At 42.1% G+C, this 23,142-nt stretch overlaps 1 protein-coding gene and 1 pseudogene across 1 annotated transcript; one reads left to right on the top strand and one right to left on the bottom strand.

The window, feature by feature from the left end:
- The window catches only part of LOC117707881 (serine/arginine-rich splicing factor 6-like), a 329,309-nt pseudogene extending 306,897 nt beyond the window's left edge, over positions 1 to 22,412 (bottom strand).
- LOC117706754 (TD and POZ domain-containing protein 4-like) lies at positions 14,241 to 15,341 on the top strand. The gene has a single exon (XM_034499850.1). It carries the CDS (start codon positions 14,241 to 14,243, stop codon positions 15,339 to 15,341), a length of 1,101 nt encoding a protein of 366 aa, XP_034355741.1.
- Positions 22,413 to 23,142: the final 730 nt, after the last annotated feature.

The following is a 23,142-nucleotide window of genomic DNA, read 5'->3' as shown; positions in this document are numbered from 1 at the left end:
GTAAGGGACATGGCAAAAGCATATAAATACCTCAGAATTCCCTTCTAGAAGAGAGACAAGGCTTGGTATGAGACTTGAGACTTGATCAGACTTTCTGTCTTGTCTCCATTCTTCGTGTCTCTTCCCCTTTATTCCCACTCTCTCTCTCACTAGACCCTGACCCTCGGACATGAGCGGCAGTTTGGGCCAAGACACAGTGGCCTCCAAGCATTGAGCGGAGCAGGCCGAAACATTTTGGCCCACAAAGCCGGGCAGTACAGGCCGGGACACTTACTTAAAAGCAATTATGATGGCTTTTTAAGAATTGGGTTTGACCAAAGTTCTCTTTGTTTTCTGGGAAAAGTACATAAAAGCTTTCTGATCCACAGCCTTTTACCGGGGGAGAAGACTAATAGTAAAATTTGAGTTTCTGACTGCATGCAACTTCAGCTGGGCTTGCCTTCTGTTAGTGTGGTAGTACATGACAGAGGCAGTAGACTACTTTTTAGCTTCCCTAATACAATGAATAGGTAAATGCCAATACCCATACAATTTTTCTGGTGGGGACAAAGGGCATTTTATTAAAAATCTAGGCTTTTATACCTGTAGACCCTAGTTATTAAATGCACTAAACAAAACAAACAACTGCATTTAAAGGATTGACCTTAGCAGAATTGACTGACTTAAAGTGTTTTAGTTCTTTACTGATGAGTGAATTCAGTTCCCCACCAACTAACGAACATCATCTAAGAATCTCAGCCTGCACACATTGGTTGGTGCCCAGGGTAGATTATCAACAACACCAACTGATAAAAAAAGAACAAGAGAAGTGTGGACTACCTTGAGTCCTGTTGGATGTGATAGTATTTCTTGATATGTATTCCACAGTGGTTGACCAAGTGTCCCTGTGGGAGAAAGAAGCATGCTTTGTGTATATGCCCAACGGTGGTATTGGCAGATCTTGGGGTAAATTGATTTTTAACTCTCTGAGCAATCACTATAGTCAATTACATAGTGGCTATGAGAGTTTGCATTCCTAGTAGCATTGGAGGGATGTTCTCCTGGGTGCACATCTTTGCTAGTGTGAGCTGTGTCCCTTGTTGTACAGACACTGGCCATTCTGCCAGACATAAGGTGGGATCTCAAAGTAGTTTTGATTTGCATTTCTCTGATGACTAACAATTTTGAACATTTCTTTAAGTGATTCTTAGTCATTTGAATTTTCTTTATTGTGAATTCTCTATATCTGTACCCATTTTTAATTGGGTTACTTGGGGTTTTTTTTGACATCAAGGGTTTGGTTTCAGATCCTGGGAAAAGGGACTGATGTGCATATTTTACATATCAAAACAAACTAGGCCTCTAGGTTCTTGGAGCATCCCTCAATCCCTACCTAGCATACACTGCCCCCAACCTTGAATTTACCAGCCCACAGGCTAGGCTGTCCCCTCAGAGACTCATTCCTATATAACTCAGACACCTTTCTCTCTCTCTCTCTCTCTCTCTCTCTCTCTCTCTCTCTCTCTCTCTCTTCCACTTCTTGCCACATTCACCCTTTCTCTCTCCCTACCACTCAAGTCCATCTCTACTTCCTTGGCATTCTTCCTTTGTGCCAGTGAACTTGCCAGCCTCAGAGCAGCTTCCCAATAAGCCTGCCTTTAATATATTCTAATCGGGCTTGGATTGGCTCACTTCACCAGCTAAGAAATAACCTATCATCAAGTTTCTTAATTTAAACAAAATATAGTTATTATATTAGCCCTCACTCAGATGTGGAATTGGTAAAATCTTTTCTCATTTTGTAAGCTGCTGCTTTGTCCAAATGACATTATCCTCTGCCTTATAGAAGTTTTTCAGTCTCATGAGGTCTCACTTACTAATTGTTGATCTTAGTGGTAACATTATCAATGTTCTGTTCAGAAAGACTTCTCCAGTGCTAATGAATTCAAGGCTATTCTCTACTTTCTTCTATTTTTTCAGTATACCTGGTTTTATGTTGAGGTCTTTGATCCTGTTGAAATTGAGTTTGTACAGGGTAATAGGTTTGGATATATTTGCATTTTCTACATACAGCCATCCCGTTTCTACAGTACAGTTTGTTAAATATGCCCATGCAAAGAACACACAACTCAGTTATATTTATCACCTGCATGCCTAGATTGGGCAGATTTCCCACTACACCACTCTCTTCTCAAGCTATGAGATCCCTGCTACTTGTGGCCCCTCTATGCTATGCAGTTCTGCTCCATCTTTCACCTCCTCTTCCTCCATTTCCTCTTTCTCTGTTCTTCCTTCTAATCTTTCTTTTCTTTCTTCCTCTCTCCTTCTCTAAAACATCTAGTCCCGCCTTTCCCTTCCACTGCCCAATCACAGGCTCTAGTCTTTATGTGACCAGTTAAAATGGGGAGCAGGTTCACATAGAATCACCTGAGTAAGAGACCTGCTCTTCCTCCGGGATAGGATTAGCATCAAAATACAAACACCAAGGCAATCCATGAAAGGATTCCATAAACACATTCCATCTTTCTAATTCATATCAGATTTTATTAGGATATAGTTTTGTCTAAAGAGCTGGTTTTGGCCATTGTCTTAGGGTTTTACTGCTGTTAACAGACACCTTGACTAAGGAAACTCTTATATGGACAGCATTTAATTGGGGCTGGCTTACAGGTTCAGAAGTTCAGTCCATTATCATCAAGGCTGGAACATGGCAACCTCCAAGCAAGCATGGTACAGGAGGAGCAGAGAGTTCTACACCTTCATCTGAAATCTTCCAGAAGATTGGCTTACAGGGAGCTAAAATGAGGGTCTTAAAGCACATGCCCACAATGACACACTTCCTCCAACAAGGCCATACCTACTCCAACAAGGCCACCCCTCAAGGTACACTTCCTGGGCCAAACATATCCAAACCATCATAGCTATGGAGACCAGAAGAAGGCCTCAGATCCTCTGGATCACCAGTTACAGATGGTTGAGAACTCTCCTGTTTATGCTGGAAACTTCTCAAGGGTTCTCTAAGAAAGTGACAATTGATTTTTCCAGTTGAATTTTCTTTCTACTTTCCCAAAACTAAGTGACTTAGTCAGGGTTTCATTGCTGTGAAGAGACACCATGACCAAGGTAACTTTTAAAAAGGACATTTAATTGGGGCTGGCATACAGCTTCAGAGGTACAGCCAATTATCATCATTGCAATTATCATCGGGTTACTGATGGCTCGTGGAGTAGGGTTAAGCCCGAAGACTCTCGGTCATATAGTTCTTGCTATATGAATGTATGAATCTGCTTACCAGCAAAACCATCCAGGTAGTGAATTTGTTGACAGATATCAGGGGTAGTTTGTTTAACAAAATCCATATTTGCCACTGATTAGTTTCTCTTATTACTGGGTCAAAGCGAATGTAGTTCCTATAGGCTTCAAAAATCCCTTCCTAGATATTCTCCAGGGCTCTCATTATTTCACCTGGCTTACCTTAGATTTGTGGGTTAGTTTCCCTTATATAAACTACCTACCAGCTTCTCTGCGGCCCACCCAAAACACTTCGGTGTTATACCCACAGCCTCTTTCAACTTTCAACAGTGTTAAGTCTCAGTCAGATTTGGTCAAATGTAAGACTGTATCAATATTAGCCTAGACTTGGGTGGGCAGTGCATTTGCTCCCAGAACCAATTTGCAAGGATCTCCCACAATTCTATATCTTCTGTTGTGAAGAGAACCTGTAGCAGTTGCTGACAGTCATCCCAGGTAGGTTAATGAGTCAGCGTGATTGAAAATAAAAGACCTATAATATCTGAGGGTCTTTCTGAAAAGGGGTGGTGGTGGTTACAATATCCATTTATAAAGGTTATTATTGGCCAGTGGTACATAGGACATAAACTGTCACCCAGTATATCTAGGTGTTAGGAATATTGGAGGAGTAAGGTCATAGTAGAGTCAGCAGTCTGGTACAGTAAAGCAACACTCAGTACAGCCTGAGTGTGAAGTAAACTCCAGATGAGAGTCAGGTAAATTATGGGCTGCTCCTCCCTCTTCTTGTACCTGTTGGGCTGGGGCTGGGGCAGGGGCAGGGGCAGGGGCAGGGGCAGGGGCAGGGGCAGGGGCAGGGGCAGGGGCAGGGGCAGGGGCAGGGGCAGGGGCAGGGGCAGGGGCAGGGGCAGGGGCAGGGGCAGGGGCAGGGGCAGGGGCAGGGGCAGGGATATAAGGAAAAGTATTGAAATCTTCCTTAGGGGAAGAGGAAAGAAGCAAGGCGGGAAGGAGGGCAAGGGAAGAGGGTGGAGAGTTGTGCAAGATTTCAACCATACAGGTGGCTTTTTTACTATTACTGCCATGTGGAAATATTTGATATTTGGTCAAGGTGGCCCTTGGCCTCATACACAAAAAGCTTCACCTTGTAGATTGTAGGGGAATGAAAAGTTCCCTCTTCAGTCCATCCTAGTTCATAAGTGGGCTATCTATTCCTATAAATGATGCTCAGTTTCCTGCGAATAACTACCAGACCTCAACCTACTATGACTTGGTGGAAATTATGAAATGTGTGAACACTAAACCCAGTGAGGTACTCTGTTCCTGTCCACTCTTAGGGATCTAAAAATCTTGTACACAGGAACAAAAGCCACAGACAAAATACACACAGAATAAAACAGATGCACTAGCATAGAAACCATAAACAAAGTACACATGGACAGACACAGAATAATGTTCCCAGGAAAGCAAAACCAAAAAGAATATTCTGTTGTGAGCCAACTCCTAGCAGAAATCGGCTATCATCTTGAGCCATATACCCTGACAAGAGACTTGTTTTCAACAGCCTACAACAGCTGAGCACACACTGATAAACATCTTGTTTTTCAAACATATCTTGTTTTGCTGTTTAGTGCCCCCAGCTGCATGGTGCAGATGAGACTGGGGAAATGAAGCTGACAAGGGTGGCCTTGTGAGCCCTGAATTCATGGCCACCTACCAACAGGCAGCAGAATGTGAAGAAGGAATTCTCCCACAGGTCCCTTAGGTCATCTGCCAACACATGCCTTGGAACCTTGATTGCAGGTGTCATTATCTGTCCAGGAATGCTAAGGAAAGCTCCTACTATGCTCACCTTGCAGCAGATAGCGAACTGGTCTTCAGGGAGAAGCCAGTGCAGATTGGAGAGGATGACATCTCGAAGGATGAACTTTTTGAATCCCCTGTGTTGGTATAGCAGAAAGCTTATGACACTGGGACTGTTCATGCATGGATATTTCTCTCCTTGTGAATTTATGACCCAGAACTTGAACTTTGCCCAAACTGCACTCTGGATAAGTGATCAACACCAAGAAAATTGACAGCTAATTTTTGCTTTCTTCATCAATCCCATTTGGATTTAAACACTTAAACAGCAAGCCATTTCCTCATTGGACTCTAATGTGAACTAGGCTTGTAATCTTTCTCAGAATTTTCCCCATGAAAAAAGAAATGTTACCAATGGTCCATTCATAGCAGAATTTCTGAATACTTACATGTGTGGAGCCCCACCTCTCTGCTTCCAGGTTCTCTGACATTTCTGTTGGGGGTAGTTTGGAGGTTAAAGTTGATATGAAAAGAAGAACTAGAAGTTATTTACTCTTCATCTTAGTTGGATACAATCATAGATACACTGCAGATTTTTCTTTCAATTTGTCCCCTCAATTTCTCTGTCTCTATGTCTCTATGTCTCTCTGTCTCTGTCTCTCTCTGTCTCTCTGTCTCTCTGTCTCTCTCTCTCTCTCTCTCTCTCTCTGTGTGTGTGTATGTGTGTGTGTGTGTATGTGTGTGTGTGTGTGTGTGCTTTTCTGTGAGTTTATTGAATCTTAGCTCAAGGGTAACTAGTTTTGGCTATTCTAACCAACTTTGGAAGAGTTTGGAAAAATTTATACATTCTCATCTCAAGATATTAGTCAGTGTCCTGTAGAGAATGTAGAGAATGAATTCCTCTATAGAAATAGAAATAGGATATTTAAGAATAACATAAAAATCCAGCTAATATAACAATGGCTAAAGTCAGTACTTACTTAGTCCACAAGGTTTGAAGTCTCAGATGTTCTTCAGTATATGCTGGAATTCTGAAGAAGCAGGCTCCAATGCCAGTGAAGAAATGGGCTTGCTAGTAAGATGAGGGCAAACAGGCAAAGACACAGAGCTTCCTTCTTCCATGTGCTTATATAAGCCTAGAACAGAAGGTGTAGCCCATTGAAGGTGTGTCTTCTAGTCTCAAGATTTGGATTAAAGGTGTGTGATTTCCTGCCTCAAATCTCAGATTAAAGGTGTGTGTTTTTCTACCTAAAGAGTGTATATTTGAACTGGATCTACCTACTTTAACTTAGGCAAGAAATTTAAAAAAAAAAAAACATGCCTCCAGTTTTGTATGTTACTTAAGTCCACAGAAGTCCAGACATGAGGAATAGCCATCACCAGTATACTTACTATCATCAGTCTTTCATAAATCAAGGGATCATGTCAATCTCTGCACAGTTATTATTTCCCATATGCTTGTTTACAGTGATTCCTGCCATAAAGCTATTCAGGGAAGGGGTGTTTTACTTAACCTGTCAGAAGTCTGGATGTTCACAAAAGGCATGTGAAACAGCTCCTGTATATTGGTCAGGAAGCAGAGCCCCAACCCTCTGAAGGTGGCTTTCTTCTTTCTTGTGTGTTACTCCATATAGACCCACAGAATTTGTGATGACTCCTCCCAATTTGGTTTGTGGTTTTCTAGTTCTCCACAGAATATCCTCCTTAAAAATACTTTTTCAGAGCCACTTATGGGTGTGGTTTAGGAATATCCTAAATGCTTCTTAATTCAATCTCTTTAGTCAGTAGGATTCAGCTTCTCAGTACCTCTTACTGTGTGTTGCCCACTGGTGAGTTCTGTCCTTTTCAGACTTGGACTGCATGCTTGGTCTGCTGGCCCTGAAAAGAGAGAGATTTTGCTGTTTTCCAAGGTCTGTAACATATATTCATGAGCTATCAAAGATTTGGAGTTGATATTGCTGCCCTTATGTAAAAGGAAGTGTAAAACTCTGCCTACATCTCTTATCTCTCGAGTTTGTCTGTCTTAGACCTATAGTCTGGCTGAGGTAGACATAACCACAACAATTCAATCAGATCAGCAACTCCCAGCTCTCCTGTTTGTCTGGCTTCAATGCTGCTCATCCCTCAGGATAAATCAGTTAATTGGTTGTGATTTTTGATTCTTCCTTGGACTTATTGCTACTATTAGTATCAGGTTCTTTTAAGATCTTGGTGGGAGGAACCACAACCTCAAATCAGAGTCCTCAAAAGACTGGAATCACATCTTTCACAGTTTCTGGAAACTGGTATCTAAACTGAAGACGTCCTAAGCAGTCTTATCTCCAGAGGTGATCTAGTAGTTTATTTTCTAATGTGTTCATTGTAAAAGTAACTAATATTCATATGTATTTATTGTCATCTCTGAGGCCTTCTGCCTCCACATGTAATTTTTGGCCTAGCACTGGAAGGTTATAGTTTCTATAAAATCTATTCTAGGCCTAGAAGATTATTAGCATCTAAGAATTATATCTGAATAAGCTCACTCCCTCATAGTTCTTTATGAGCTCTGGCTGGGTGATCTAAAATTCCTTTCCAGTGTAACTGAGTCAATCTGGGTTTTTTACAGTTTTTCCTAACTGCTCTGCTTGGCCTCATACTAACTTTGGCAATATATTCTGCTCCTCTGGCTCTTTCTGGTTCTCTGAATCTTTCTGTCTTTCTGTACCCATGTCTCCATTGTTCTCTCTTCTACCTGTCTTGGTAAAACTCTCCTGGAAAAACTGCCTCCTCTCTTTCTTTTCTCTCGATACTGTCTTCTTTTTTCCATATTTTTATTTAGTTGCATCACAAATGTTGTGCTATCCCAGTCTGCCCTCAGAGTTCTTCAGACCCCCTACCCCTTTGCCTCAGAGAGGGTGCCCATTGGCACTCCCCAACCCTGAAGCATTAAGTCTCTACTAGGATTAGGCACATCCTTTTCCACTGTGGCCAAACAAGGTAATTGTCTTAGTCAGGGTTTCTATTCCTGCACAAACATCATGACCAAGAAGCAAGTTGGGAGGAATGGGTTTATTCAGCTTACACTTCCACATTGCTGTTCATCACCAAAGAAAGTCAGGACTGGAACTCATACAAGGCTGGAAGCAGGAGTTTATGCAGAGGCCATGGAGAGATGTTGCTTACTGTCCTGCTTCCCCTGTGTTGTTCATGTTGCTTTCTTATAGAACTCAAGACTACCAGCCCATGTATGGCACTACCCAAAATGGGCCCTCCCCTTTTGATCACTAATTGAGAAAATTCTTTATAGCTGGATCTCATGGAGGCATTTCCACAGCTGAAGTTCCTTTCTTTGATAACTCCAGCCTGGGTCAAGTTGACACACAAAACCAGCCAGTTCAATTGACCCCTTGTCAACTTGACACACAAACACATCACTATTAAGCCTCAACCCTTACTTTCTTATTCATCCCCAAGATCTAAATAACGTTAAAAGTCTCATAGTCTTTGAAAATTCTTACACATTAAAAATTCAATCCCTTTGAAATATCCAATGTGTTTTAAAAATTCAAAGACTTTTTACAATTCAAAGTCTCTTAATTGTGGGCTCCACCAAAATACTTTCTTCAGGAGAGAAGTATATCAGGGCACAATCACAATCAAAAGCAAAATAAAACCATAACTGTACAATATGTGGGATCCACTCATGATCTTCTGGGCTTCTCAAAGTGTTTGAGCCACTTATCCAGCTCTGTCCTTTGTAGCACAGATTTTGTATTCTAGGCTCTAGCTGCCTCAGTCTAATACTTAGCTGTATCTACATCTGTTTCAGTTAGCTGCTAATAAAACCTCTCAGAGGACAGCTCCTAGCTCTCCTATATGTCATGCTCCAAGATTGCTTATCCCTCAGTATTAGATGAATCAATCAATTAATTTTTATTTTTTTTTTATTTCTCTGTTAGACTTATTGCAAACTATAAGCATCAGTGACTCTGTATCTGGGACTTTTGTGGACTCGATAGGGGGATCCCCTGTTTCAAATCTGACATTTAGGACATTTCTAAACCACACCCTTAAGTGACTTTGAAAGGGGATTTCCAGGGAGGATTTCCTGAGGGGGGACTACAAGACCATCATCCAAATTGGTAGGAGTCATCACAAGGTTTATAGGTCTAATTGGAATAACACACAGGAAAGAAGAAGGCCACCCTCAGAGTTTTGGGCTCTGTTACCTGCCCACACTATATAGAAGCTCTTCCAACTGCCTTGCTTTTTGTGAACAATCAGACTTCTGACAAGTTAAGGAAAATACCTCTTCCCTGATCATGTTTGTAACAGGAATTAGTGTAAGACCAGCACAAGGGTAAATAATAGCTGTGCAGAGATTGACATGATCCCTTCACTTATGGAAGATTGACTACATTAAGCAAAATACACTGGGGATGGCAATTCATATTGCCATCTGGGATATCTCTGGAATTAAGTAAAACTGGAAGGCATCTTTTTATTGGTTAAAGTGAAGTAGATCCAGTTATAAAACAGATTTTAATGTAGAAAAACAGACACCTTTACTCTGAGTTTTGTGGCAGGAAACCACACACCTTTAATCCAGATCTTGAGATTAGAAGACACACCTTCAACTGGGCCACACCTTCTGCTCTAGGCCTATATAAGCACATGGAAGATGGAAGCTCTGTGTCTTTGCCTGTTTGCTCTCATCTTACTAGCAAGCCCATTTCTTCACTGGCATTGGAGCCTGCTTCTTCAGAATCCCAGCATATACTGAAGAACATCTGAGACTTCAAACCTTGTGGACTAAGTAAGTACTGACTTTAGCCATTGTTATATTAACTGGACATCAGCCTATAAGTTTTGTCTTATATCCACTTTCTATTTATATAGAGGAATTCATTCTATAAGTTCTACATGACATGACTAATACAATAAACTTGAAACATGAGTGTATAACATTTTCTAAGCTAATCCAAAGTTCAATATAATAACTATTCTGTTTCATGAAAGAAGAGCCAGGATATGTTTGTTAGAACCAGGTATGGTAAGAATGAGGGGAGTGCCTGGTGAGCTCATGCTGAGGCATTCCTTCCTCCTGTGGTACCAACCACAGTACATGATAATAGATATTATATGATAGATTTATATACTAGGATTTATTTAGAGCATGGGAAGGGGAGTTGAGTAGGGACAAAAGGGGAGTAGAGGCAGATAAAGGGGGAAGAGGAGAGAGGATGAGGAGAGGATAGAGAGAAAAAGAAGAGGAGAGGCAGCCCAGGATAATATGCAGAAGAGGAAGGAGGAGGAAGTAGAGAGAAAGAGAAAGTGGTTACAGAGTCAGGGAGCATAAGAGAGTAAGAGAGAATAAGAGAGTGAGCAGGGTCAAAAATCCCCTTTTATAGTGAGTCAGGTGTAACTGGCCATTGCCAGGTAGCACTTTGGTGGAGCATAGAAGGAATGGTAATATTCTTTTATTTTGGATTAATCTAAAATAAATGGAAAAACTACACAGAGACAATTGTGGAGCAAGAGTAGAGTGGTCATGTTCTTTAGTTAGTTCGTGCTGACATTGGGATGAAATGTCTCTGAGAAATCAAAGAAAAGGCCGGGCGGTGGTGGTGCATGCCTTTAATCCCATCACTTGGGAGGCAGAGGAAGGCAGATTTCTGAGTTTGAGGCCAGCCTGGTCTACAGAGTGAGTTTCAGGACAGCCAGGGCTACACAGAGAAACCTTGTTAAAAAAACCTGGATGGGGATGGTGGTCTGTTCTTAGGAGAGTTGGCTATTTCCTTGCTATCCAGGGTTTGTGCAACCATCTGTAGGCACAAGGGGCAGGTCCAGTTGAAGTGTCTGTGTCTGTGAGAATAGATTGGAGCATGTGGGTTGCTTCTGTGGAGCATTCATAAACGTTGATTTTGAGTAAACTCCTGGACCTGACAAGATGCTGAAACATTAAATGTTTGTGTTTGAGTAGTAGTAGTAGTAGTAGTAGTAGTAGTAGTAGATAATAATATATAGATATGATATATATATATATATACACACATATAAAAAATTAAGAAAGTTTTTGGAAAAAAATTTTCTTAGGTGTATATTTGAAACCCTTAGGTCTTGGTGGTTGGGTGAGGTGAGTCCCAATCCCACCCTCTAGAAGAGGTCTCAAGTGGGAACTTATGTTATTGATTCCAGATGTACTTATCCAAATTCAGTCTCCTTGGTCTATGAAAGGTAGATCTGACTGTGTTTGGGGGCTTAGAAGTTTACAAAAGATATTTGTTAACAGCATAAACCGTCTCTAAAATGACGTTAGAAAAGACAAAAACCTTTGATAGAGCAGAAGGAGCAAGAACGGCTTTTATTTCTGTTTAGGAGACTTTATTTTTATATATAAAATAAAGGAGACTTTATTTTATATATAAAATGTATATATATATATATATATATATATATATATATATATGTAGTATAATGAGATGGATTTTGAAGTATGTATTGAAAAGAAAATTAGTGGAAACTGGAAAAGTTGACAACCTCATAAATATGATAGTTGATCACATAGTTTAGCATGAGAAACAACTTTTAAGTCCATAGTTAAAAGACAACTAAAGGAAACTTATGTTTCTCACTATGACAGATGATTGTATAGATTTAGCATGAGAAACACCTTAAGACTATAGGTTAAAGACAATCAAAGGAAACTTAAAATTTAAAAAGGAAGTAACCAAAGGTTAAATGTGTGAAAGGTTACATCTGAACTTGTTGTGTATTCTTTATTGTGAGGCTGTGAGTAAGACAACCCTGTCTGTCTGTGATAAGATGCCCCAGCCTGTGGGGTCTACAACAGGATACCCTAAGAGAGAAGGGGAGAGAATGAAAGAGACAGGAGTTGCAAAAAACGAGACAAAGTCTCAAGTTTTCTGATCAAGGTCCATGGAGCAGTATTTTCTCAGGCAATTCATACAAGCAGGGAGAGGGATAATGTGTTTGGGGGAATTTCACAGAAGTTGGGCATTGTGCCACAGTGGATATCATACAACCGCCAATGTTTTTGTCTGGCTCAGGGCACAGCAACCACTTTCCTTAGGGTGCAGTGACCATTGGCCACCAGCTTTCTCAGGAGTCGATAGCTGAGGAAAAACAAAACCTAAAACTATTCCTTCAAAATGGAGTAAGGTTGGCTCCTGGATCTCCTTTTTATTTAATTTGTATGAGGCTGGCGAGAAGGCAGACACCTATGGGTCTTGTTGATGAATGAGAAGTCATTAACAAGAGGGGGAAAGTATTGACCTGATTCCTCTTTGAAGAACAGAGGGTTGTTCTTCCCACATCTTTGGTGGCTCTTGGTGTCTTTTGGAGAGGAGGAGCAGAGGCTGACGTGGTAGGAGTCCCCCACAATGAGTGGTGGGCCCCCAGGAGCACAGAAGCCTATGTGGCAGGTCAACCTGGTGTAATCAGGGCACAAATGGGGCAGGGCAAGAGAGCAAGCACCTTGGCTGGGGCGGGGAGTAAGAGGCAGTGCCTGCAGCTGTGCTGTGCCTGCAACTCTGCTCTAGCACTGCATGTTTTGTGCCCCATGGTATTAGGTTGGGCAGGTAGTAAAAAGCAAGGTGGAAAGTGGAGAGAAGGGCGTAGAGGCAGCCGCAGAGGCAATAGTAGAATCATGTGGGAACACTGTTACTCAGTGGTTATCACACCACAATCTAGGCAGTCTTGTTGCTGTGCCTAAGTGTGGGAGGAAGAGCAAAGAAATGAAGCATTTAGAAATGGAGGTGGTGGGAAAGAATACTACATAGAAATCTTTCCATTTTTCTGGATGGCTAGAGAGAGTTGTAAAAGGGTTTTTTTTTCCCTACTTGCCCTTAAACAGCCACATAGAGTTATAGATTAGTGTATATTGGGACCAAATTTAGCCTGTGAATATGGAAGCCGTTAAGAGTGGGTGGCATCCCAGTAAGGAGCCTGGGAGTGACTGGGAACACATACCCTTTTGGGGTGAGAGTGGCAGTTATTAGTTACCCCTATCAGCATCCTGCGGATAAGTTAATAATGAAAATATTAGGTTCAGATCACCATGGGCTCAAGCAGTGGGTTGGTATCTGAGCTCAGGCAAGTACCTGAATGGGCAGTGAAGAGTATGGTTTACCCTGTCCTGGGTTTTCATAGCAGTGAGAAAAGGAAATGACTCAGAGTAGAGGGGAAATCTCATTCAAGGGAAAATGTCCTAAAATGAGGATTCAGCAAGGGGGCCAGTCATAAAGACTGAATGTCTTCATCCACAAGGACACCACAGGGTTGCTGCTAACTCAACATCCCTTCCTTAGGACCAGGGGATGTTTACACTGACCAGTGTGGGTGAGGGAACTTACCAATTTGCTGGTGTTTGGATGGATAGGTCTAGAAAGTGATCTGTTGGCTGGAAAGTTCATTTGGCAGCAGGAGACATTAATCTGCGAGTATTGAAATCTGAGTCACAACACCAATGATGTGTTTTATAAGAAGAAATCCAGGATGTGTTTGTTAAAGCCAGGCATGGAGAGGGTGGGAATGATCCCTGGTGGACCCACGCTGAGGCATCCCTTCCCTCTGAGGTACCAGCCATATGACAGGTTTAGTATAGAATAAAGTTTATTTAGGGCACTGGAAAGAGAGTTGAGTAGTGATGAGAAGGGAGGAGAGGCAGAGAAAGACGGGAGAGAGAGAGAAGGAGGAAGAGAAGGAAGAGCAGGAGGAGGAGGAGGAGGAGGGGCTGGCCAGAAACAGGTAGAGAGCAAGGGGCAAAGTAGAGGGGAGAAAGGAAGAAAGAGATTAGGGCTTCAGAGAGAGGAAGAGGAGAGAGGAAGGGTGTTTGAGGGGTTCAAACAGCCCATTGTCTAAGCCAAGTTTACCAGGCTATTGCTGAGTAACTGGTAGGTGGGGCCTACATAAAAGACTAACAATAACAAAATCTATTCTTTTAAAATTCAACAGAGAGAGAGAGAGACAGAGACAGAAAGAGATAGAGAGCCCCACAGGGAGCCTGGATTGTTTTCTCTAAATCTAATGTTAAAGTCTAATGGAAAATTTTAGAAAGACATAAGTGTTCAACTTCATAGAAGGGGCAACTTAGGAGAAATTAAAACAAATCTAAAAAGTATCTGTAACTGTATCCTATATGGTAAAGAGTAAATGACTTTTATTTCTTCTTTTCAGGTTCTAGTTTTACATCCAAAGTACCTCAACCAGAAATGTTGGGGCACCTGGAAACCAAGAGGTGGCACTACACACAGCGTAGTGAACAGAACTTCTGCTACAGGTGGACCATTAGCAACTTCTCTGGTTTCGTTGAGGAAATGGGGGAATGTATTACAAGTCCGACATTCCCATCAGAGGCCAATGACAAAGTGGCATGGTGTTTGAGAGTATACCCAAATGGGGTTGATGAAGAAAGCGAAGGTTACCTGTCACTTAACCTGATGTTGCTCAGCTGTGAAAAGAGCCCAGTTTGGGTAAAGTTTAATGTTTGTATCTTAACTGCCACAGGGGACAAATGCAATAATGCAAGGAGCCCACATGTCTATAGTTTACTGCCGCACCAAGCCTTTGAATTAAAAAAGTTCATCCTTCTAGATTTCCTCTTGTCTCAAACCGAATTGCTATTACCAGATGACAGACTTACCCTCCTCTGTGAGATGAGCATGGAACAAGGCTCCTTCAGCATTACTGTACAGAACGCAAGACCTCCAATCAATATTCCAAGGTACACGTTGCCAGATGACCTAGGGGAGCTGTGGGAGAGTTCCCTCTTCACAGACTGCTGCCTGCTAGTAGGTGGACAAGAATTTAGGGCGCACAAGGCCATCCTAGCAGCTCGTTCTCCAGTTTTCAGAGCCATGTTTGAACATGAAATGAAGGAAAGCCTAACAAATCAAGTTGAGATCCAAGACCTGGATCCCCAAGTCTTCATGGCGATGATGGACTTTATCTACACTGGGAAGGTGCCACACCTCCACAGCCATTCCATGGCCACTGGTGTGCTGGCAGCTGCTGACAAGTATGGCCTGGAGGGTTTGAAGGTCATGTGTGAAGATGAACTCTGTGGGAACCTCTCTGTGGAGAATGCTGCACACACTCTCATCCTGGCTGACCGTCACAGCACAGAGCAGCTGAAGACTCAGACCCTGGATTTTATTGCACTTCATGCTTCTGAGGTCTCTGAGACCTTGGGGTGGAAGTCAATGGTGGAGTCACATCCCCACTTGGTGGCTGAAGCATTCCACTTCCTGGCTTCTGCAAGAGTGTTTACTGGGCCATCTTTCTCAAAGGACTTAGTAGTCTTTAAGACCTAATCAGCTATGACCTACACCTGTCTTCCAACAGCAACAACCTGTGTTGTTTCCAGTTAGTCCTGGTTAGACAATAGTATTGCTGGAGCATTTATCCTGAATCTGGGGGGAGGGCAACATGGTAGCTCAGTACTTACAATAGCTCTAAATATGTTGGAGTGGTGGGTGGGGGAATGGGCAGCACTGGCATCTGGGACACTACTTGACATCTTCCCTATTGATATTCTTGTATGAGTTTTGTTTGATGTCTTGGAATCTGGGATTCAACTTAGGTACTGGCCTGAAGCACAGCCCCAAAGGGTTTCTTCAGAGAAACCTATCTGCATTGGACTAAGCAACAAAGATGACCAGGGGCTCAGAGCAATGGAGAAGTAAATCCTCAATGTTTAGTCTTAAGAGAAATGATAGGGAAAGAAAGCTTTAAAAATAAAAAACCTCAGTTTGGTGATTTGGAATATGCATGGCCCATGAAAAGTGGCACTATTAGGAACTTGGCCATGTTGAAAGAAGTGTTACAGGAATTGTGTCACTGTGGAGGAAGGGCTTTGAAGTAATGTATATGGTCAAGCCCTGGCCAGTGTCACACAGTCTCCTTCTAACTGCCTTCATATCAAGGTGCTCAGTTCCTTCTCCAACACCATGTGAACTTTAACACTATCATGCTTTCTGCAATGATGATAATGGAGTGTACCTCTGAAACTGTATGCCAGCCCCAATTAAATGTCCTTTTTAAAAGTTTCCTTGGTCATGGTGTCTCTTCACAACAATGAAACCCTGACTAAGTGACTTAGTTTTGGGAAAGTAGAAAGAAAATTCAACTGGAAAAATCAATTGTCACTTTCTTAGAGAACCCTTGAGAAGTTTCCAGCATAAACAGGAGAGTTCTCAACCATCTGTAACTGGTGATCCAGAGGATCTGAGGCCTTCTTCTGGTCTCCATAGCTATGATGGTTTGGATATGTTTGGCCCAGGAAGTGTACCTTGAGGGGTGGCCTTGTTGGAGTACCTATGGCCTTGTTGGAGGAAGTGTGTCATTGTGGGCATGGGCTTTAAGACCCTCATTTTAGCTCCCTGTAAGCCAGTATTCTCCTGGAAGATTTCAGATGAGGGTGTAGAACTCACTGCTCCTCCTGTACCATGCTTGCTTGGAGGTTGCCATGTTCCAGCCTTGATGATAATGGACTGAACTTCTGAACTTGTAAGCCAGCCCCAATTAAATGCTGTCCATATAAGAGTTTCCTTAGTCAAGGTGTCTGTTAACAGCAGTAAAACCCTAAGACAATGGCCAAAACCAGCTCTTTAGACAAAACTATATCCTAATAAAATCTGATATGAATTAGAAAGATGGAATGTGTTTATGGAATCCTTTCATGGATTGCCTTGGTGTTTGTATTTTGATGCTAATCCTATCCCGGAGGAAGAGCAGGTCTCTTACTCAGGTGATTCTATGTGAACGTGCTCCTCATTTTAACTGGTGACATAAAGGCTAGAGCCTGTGATTGGGCAGTGGAAGGGAAAGGCAGGACTAGATGTTTTAGAGAAGGAGAGAGGAAGAAAGAAAAGGAAGATTAGAAGGAGGAACAGAGAAAGAGGAAATGGAGGAAGAGGAGGTGGAAGATGGAGCAGAACTACATAGCATAGAGGGGCCACAAGTAGCAGGGATCTCATAGCTTGAGAAGAGAGTGGTGTAGTGGGAAATCTGCCCAATCTAGGCATGCAGGTGATAAATATAACTGAGTTGTGTGTTCTTTGCATGGGCATATTGAGGTTGGAGATTCACCAATACAAATCTGGCTGGTATTAAATATTAAGGCTGTCTGGTGTTTTCCATTTGTGAAGATTTATGTGGGCAAGAGATAGGGCAAAACTGTGGTAGGGTCATTGATGGTCTGCAGAACAGCACCGGGGATGGTGGGATATGTATGACATGTAGAACAAGAGTAGTAGCTCCAGGTATTCATGGAAGAACGTGTTTGGGTGCCTTAGCAAGTGAGCAGAGGGAACTGTTGGGGGCCGACTTTTAGCAGAAAGCGGCTATCAGCTTTGCAGCCATCTTGAGCCATATACCCTGACATGAGACTTGGATTACAATAGCCTACAACAGCTGAGAACACTCCGATAATCTTGGTTTAGATACCTTGAGATTAAAGGTGTGTGAGATTAAAGGTGTGTGAGATTAAAGGTGTGTAATTTAAGAGTATAATTTAGAAGTATAGAGATCAGAGTTAGAGACAAGACCTAAGGGCATGATTAAAGGTGTAACTTAGAGGCGTGGCTTAGAAGTGAGACATATAAAAGGCAGAGACAGAACAGATCAGTATTCAGACATTTGGGAGACACAGCAGAGATCAGACATTAGGGAGACACAGCAGAGAGAAGACATTAGGGAGACACAGCAGAGAGAAAACATTAGGGAGACTATAGAGGGAAATCAGACAAGAGACACTTAGAGGAAGAGAGACTGAAGAATAAACGGGATTGAATTACACTCTGTCTGGTCTCCATTCTTCGAGTCCGTCCTCAACCCTCGCTCTTGCTGAACCCCCGACCTGAAGACCGGAGCCGCAGCTTGGGCCGGGATACAGTGGCCGCCCAAACGTGGGTCGGCCCAGGCCTCAATATTTTGCCTGGGCTGCAACATTTATTTTGGCCACCCCAACGTGGAATTAGTGCGGTCCCCAACAGGGAACCAGGGCCAGATGGCCATTTTCTGCACAGGGCAAGGAAGAAAGGGTGGCTATGGATTCCAGAGCATAGCCGGAGCTATCATAGATTTTTAAAATTATAAGCAACAGATTTCAGTGCTGTTTGCCTTCATAGGAGTCAATTTTCGTTCATCTAGCTCTTGATCTGGATGACTGGGGAACAGGGTCTCAGGAGACAATGACTACAGCAGGTATCAAAGTCAGCTAGTTTAGTGAAATAACTGGGCTAGCTTATATAGCTGGAGTTGGGGTGGGGCATTTGTGGGAAGAAAGTAAAAAGGGAAGAAGTGCTGCAGTGGGGATAGGGGCCTTCCAAGGTTATCAGCTAGATTAGTAGACTGCTGATCCCATGATTCCTGAGAAGCCAGTTGTCTGTCAAGGAAATAGAACACATACTGCCTTTATCATGACTTGTCTTTGTCTCTATGCAGCTGAGTAGGCACAAGCCTGATTTGGGTAGGGAGTGGCTTCGTTCCTGCTGAGCTCTTGTGAGCCCCTTACACCCCACCATGTCATGCCCCACCCCAAGGTCCCGGATATGGGTAATGCTCTACTGTCCATTATCTGGCTTGGGAACTGAAAATACAGCATGGAATTGGTATAAAAAGAGATTTATTGCTCTGTGGAATCAAACTGAAGACTCAGACCCACAGAAGTATCAGAAATTAATTTTTGGTTTAGGAGAGTAACAGTGCCAGCCAACCAGAGCTCCCCAGGGTCTAAACCACCAGCCTGGGAGCACAAAGGGAGGCAACCATGACTTCAGCTGTATACTTAGGGGAGGATAGCCTTGTCAGGCATGGGTGGGAGAGGAGATCCCTGGTCCCATGAAGGCTGAACACCAAGCAGGGAGGAATTCGAGGGTGGCGAGGAGGGAGTGGAGGGTAGGTGGGGGCACACCCTTGTGGAGGAAGGAGGGGGGACAGGATAGGGGGTTACTGGGTAGTGGGGGGAATTGGGTGAGGGGATAAAATCTGAAATATATTTTAAATAAATAGATAGATAGATAGATAGATAGATAGATGATAGATAGATAGCCAGAAATACACAACAAACAACAGACAGCCTCTTTAACAAACTGTACTGTAGAAACTGGATGGCTGCATGTAGAAAAATGCAAATATATCCAAACCTATTACCCTGTACAAACTCAATTTCAACAGGACCAAAGACCTCAACATAAAACCACGTATACTGAAAAAAAAGAAGAAAGTACAGAATAGCCTTGAATTCATTAGCACTGGAGAAGTCTATCTGAACAGAACATTGATAATGTAACCACTAAGATCAACAATTAGTAAGTGAGACCTCATGAGACTGAAAAACTTCTGTAAGGCAGAGGATAATGTCATTTGGACAAAGCAGCAGCTTACAAAATGAGAAAAGATTTTACCAATTCCACATCTGAGTGAGGGCTAATATAATAACTATATTTTGTTTAAATTAAGAAACCTGATGATAGGTTATTTCTTCGCTGGTGAAGTGAGCCAATCCAAGCCAGATTAGAATATATTAAGGCAGGCTTATTGGGAAGCTGCTCTGAGGCTGGCAAGTTCACTGGCACAAAGGAAGAAGGCCAAGGAAATAGACATGGACGTGAGTGGTAGGGAGAGAGAAAGGGTGAATGTGGCAAGAAGTGGAAGAGAGAGAGAGAGAGAGAGAGAGAGAGAGAGAGAGAGAGAGAGAGAGAGAGAGAGAGAAAGGTGTCTGAGTTATATAGGAATGAGTCTCTGAGGGGACAGCCTAGCCTGTGGGCTGGTAAATTCAAGGTTGGGGGCAGTGTATGCTAGGTAGGGATTGAGGGATGCTCCAAGAACCTAGAGGCCTAGTTTGTTTTGATATGTAAAATATGCACATCAGTCCCTTTTCCCAGGATCTGAAACCAAACCCTTGATGTCAAAAAAACCCCAAGTAACCCAATTAAAAATGGGTACAGATATAGAGAATTCACAATAAAGAAAATTCAAATGACTAAGAATCACTTAAAGAAATGTTCAAAATTGTTAGTCATCAGAGAAATGCAAATCAAAACTACTTTGAGATCCCACCTTATGTCTGACAGAATGGCCAGTGTCTGTACAACAAGGGACACAGCTCACACTAGCAAAGATGTGCACCCAGGAGAACATCCCTCCAATGCTACTAGGAATGCAAACTCTCATAGCCACTATGTAATTGACTATAGTGATTGCTCAGAGAGTTAAAAATCAATTTACCCCAAGATCTGCCAATACCACCGTTGGGCATATACACAAAGCATGCTTCTTTCTCCCACAGGGACACTTGGTCAACCACTGTGGAATACATATCAAGAAATACTATCACATCCAACAGGACTCAAGATATTCCACACTTCTCTTGTTCTTTTTTTATCAGTTGGTGTTGTTGATAATCTACCCTGGGCACCAACCAATGTGTGCAGGGTGAGATTCTTAGATGATGTTCATTAGTTGGTAGGGAACTGAATTCACTCATCAGTAAAGAACTAAAACACTTTAAGTCAGTCAATTCTGCTAAGGTCAATCCTTTAAATGCAGTTGTTTGTTTTGTTTAGTGCATTTAATAACTAGGGTCTACAGGTATAAAAGCCTAGATTTTTAATAAAATGGCCTTTGTCCCCACTAGAAAAATTGTATGGGTATTGGCATTTACCTATTCATTGTATTAGGGAAGCTAAAAAGTAGTCTACTGCCTCTGTCATGTACTACCACACTAACAGAAGGCAAGCCCAACTGAAGTTGCATGCAGTCAGAAACTCAAATTTTACTATTAGTCTTCTCCCCCGGTAAAAGGCTGTGGCTCAGAAAGCTTTTATGTACTTTTCCCAGAAAACAAAGAGAACTTTGGTCAAACCCAATTCTTAAAGAGCCATCACATTTGCTTTTAAGTTGGTAAAATAGTAAACTATAACCAGACACAATTTTCTTTAAATTCTGAAATTTATACTGGAAAAATAAACCTATTTCTTATAAACATCTAAACAACACATCAAAGAAAAGATGCCTTAAGCAGTAGCTTTATTTGACACTGTATTCCTAGAATTAGTTTTTAAGATTTTGTAACAGGATAAATGTCTTAAAAGCATTCTCCTTTCCCTGTTCTAAAGTATTCCCAGTTACCCTCACCTACCTAGGCCCTTGAACCTCTGTTTTTCCACTCAGCCTTGCTTTATTGTATGTCCCCTGATTATTTAGCCCTATAAACTAACTCTACATTACACTCTATAATCCAACTTTTTCTAGATTATATAATAACAGCTGAGGAAGGTATTATACCTGAGGCAATCCATCCACACCTTTACTAAAGAATGAGGACAAGTATTTGGGATGAAATGACTTTACCAATGTCTGAATAATGGGAAGGTTGTAAGGTAATTATTGATTGTAGTCTCAACTAACTGGGCTTTTGGCTGAATGGAAACTGAAAATCTAGTTTTTCCTACACACTTGCACTATTTACTTTAACTTGGTTTCCACAGCATTCATAATGCTTTACTTATAAAACATGAAGTGTTTTAGTTTATCCATGCCACTGTTTTCTCAAACTAACCATAAATGCCCCACTAATACAAAGGGCACTGATTGGAGTTTAAACCAGCAAATAGCTTACCAAATGTCTGCTAAGCACCTATTAAATAGAATCATTTTTCAGCAGAAAATGCAGCGTATATGCCTTCAACATTATTATTATTATTGGTTTTTCGAGACAGGGTTTCTCTGTATAGCCCGGGCTGTCCAGGAAATCACTCTGTAGATCAGGCTGGCCTGATCTGAGTCTACTTCCAGACTATGAGTGCCTTTGGCTTGTCCCTGGCTTATCTTCAATAAGCCTAGTATTTCTGCCACTTATTTCTCTGCCATCCAGTTTATCCAAAGCACGCTTCCTGTCAGAGAAGGATCTAACTTCAACTTCAATTACAGCCTCATTTGTTTGTTCTGTGTGAGCATCTGCATAAGTCACTTCTGCTTGCCGCATGAAATTCTTTAAGTCTTGCCAACTGCAAAGACTAGACAGATTTTCTACAATAAGCCTGTATTCTGTATGAACAGTTGGTCCATATTTGTCTTTGCCAGAAGTTCTCTGACTGCTGTATCCACCTCCACCACTGCAGCTTCTGTAGTGGTTGTCATCTCAGTCCTGGCACAGGCCCTAAAGCATGCTCTATGATCATGCCACGCTCAGGCTGCACAGCTCCCTTGCTGTTCAGCTCCTAAACGGCGTGGTCTGCCTCATTGGAGTCCTGAATCTCCACGAAACTGTACCAATTTTTGAGGTCGATTTCGAAGAGACAGCCATAGCCACTGAAAAAGAGCTGAATGTTTTCCTAGCTGAAGTTGTAGCTCAGGCATCCTATGTAGACTAACTGCATGGCAGGGGGGTGTTCTCTCTGAGGCTAGATGAGGTGTGGTGTATGTGTGTGTGTGTGTGGGGGAGCGCGGGGAGCATGGCAAGGCTGCTTGTAAGTGAGGGGATGGCGAAGGCCGGAACTCACCACTCACACCACAGCTGCTGCCTAGTCAGCCACACAATGGTGTGCATGCACTCTCTGGCCTATGCTATCTGTTGTAGACATTTTAAACTATAACCAAATAGACTTTAACTAAAAACTAATCAGAAAAGATAGGTAGGTAAAGCCATGACATACTCATCAAAGGAAAAAGGCCCCAAGCTGACATTTCAGTTCTTACCATGTATGCACCAAATCAAAGGCACCTAAGTTTGCAAGGGAAACGCTACTCCAGTTTAAATTGCATGGTGGTCCTCATACACTGATAGTGACAGACTGTCAGTAAAATAGCAGCAGCCATTAAAAGTATCACCATCAAAAACTGCCCAGGGCCAGACGATTTCACACAAAATTCTACCAGCCATTCCAATAGTAGTTACCACCTATACTCCTCAAATTATTCCACACACTAGAAACAGAAGGAATATTGTCCAATTTATTTCATGAGACTACAGTTATACTGATACTCAAACCACAGATCCATTTCCCTTGTGGACTCTGACGCAAAGATACTCATTAAAAAATTGCAAACAGATTTCAAGCACACATTAAACATATCATTTACAAAATCCAATCAGGCTTTGTCCCAAGG

Source organism: Arvicanthis niloticus, chromosome 4 (genome assembly GCF_011762505.2).
Source record: "Arvicanthis niloticus isolate mArvNil1 chromosome 4, mArvNil1.pat.X, whole genome shotgun sequence".
Taxonomy (NCBI): Eukaryota; Metazoa; Chordata; class Mammalia; order Rodentia; family Muridae; genus Arvicanthis; species Arvicanthis niloticus.
This window is presented reverse-complemented; position numbering and strand designations above follow the sequence as displayed.

Bases quoted from the DNA above. Each gene is read 5' to 3' on its own strand.
- LOC117706754 (XM_034499850.1), top strand. From the start codon at position 14,241: ATGTTGGGGCACCTGGAAACCAAGAGGTGGCACTACACACAGCGTAGT.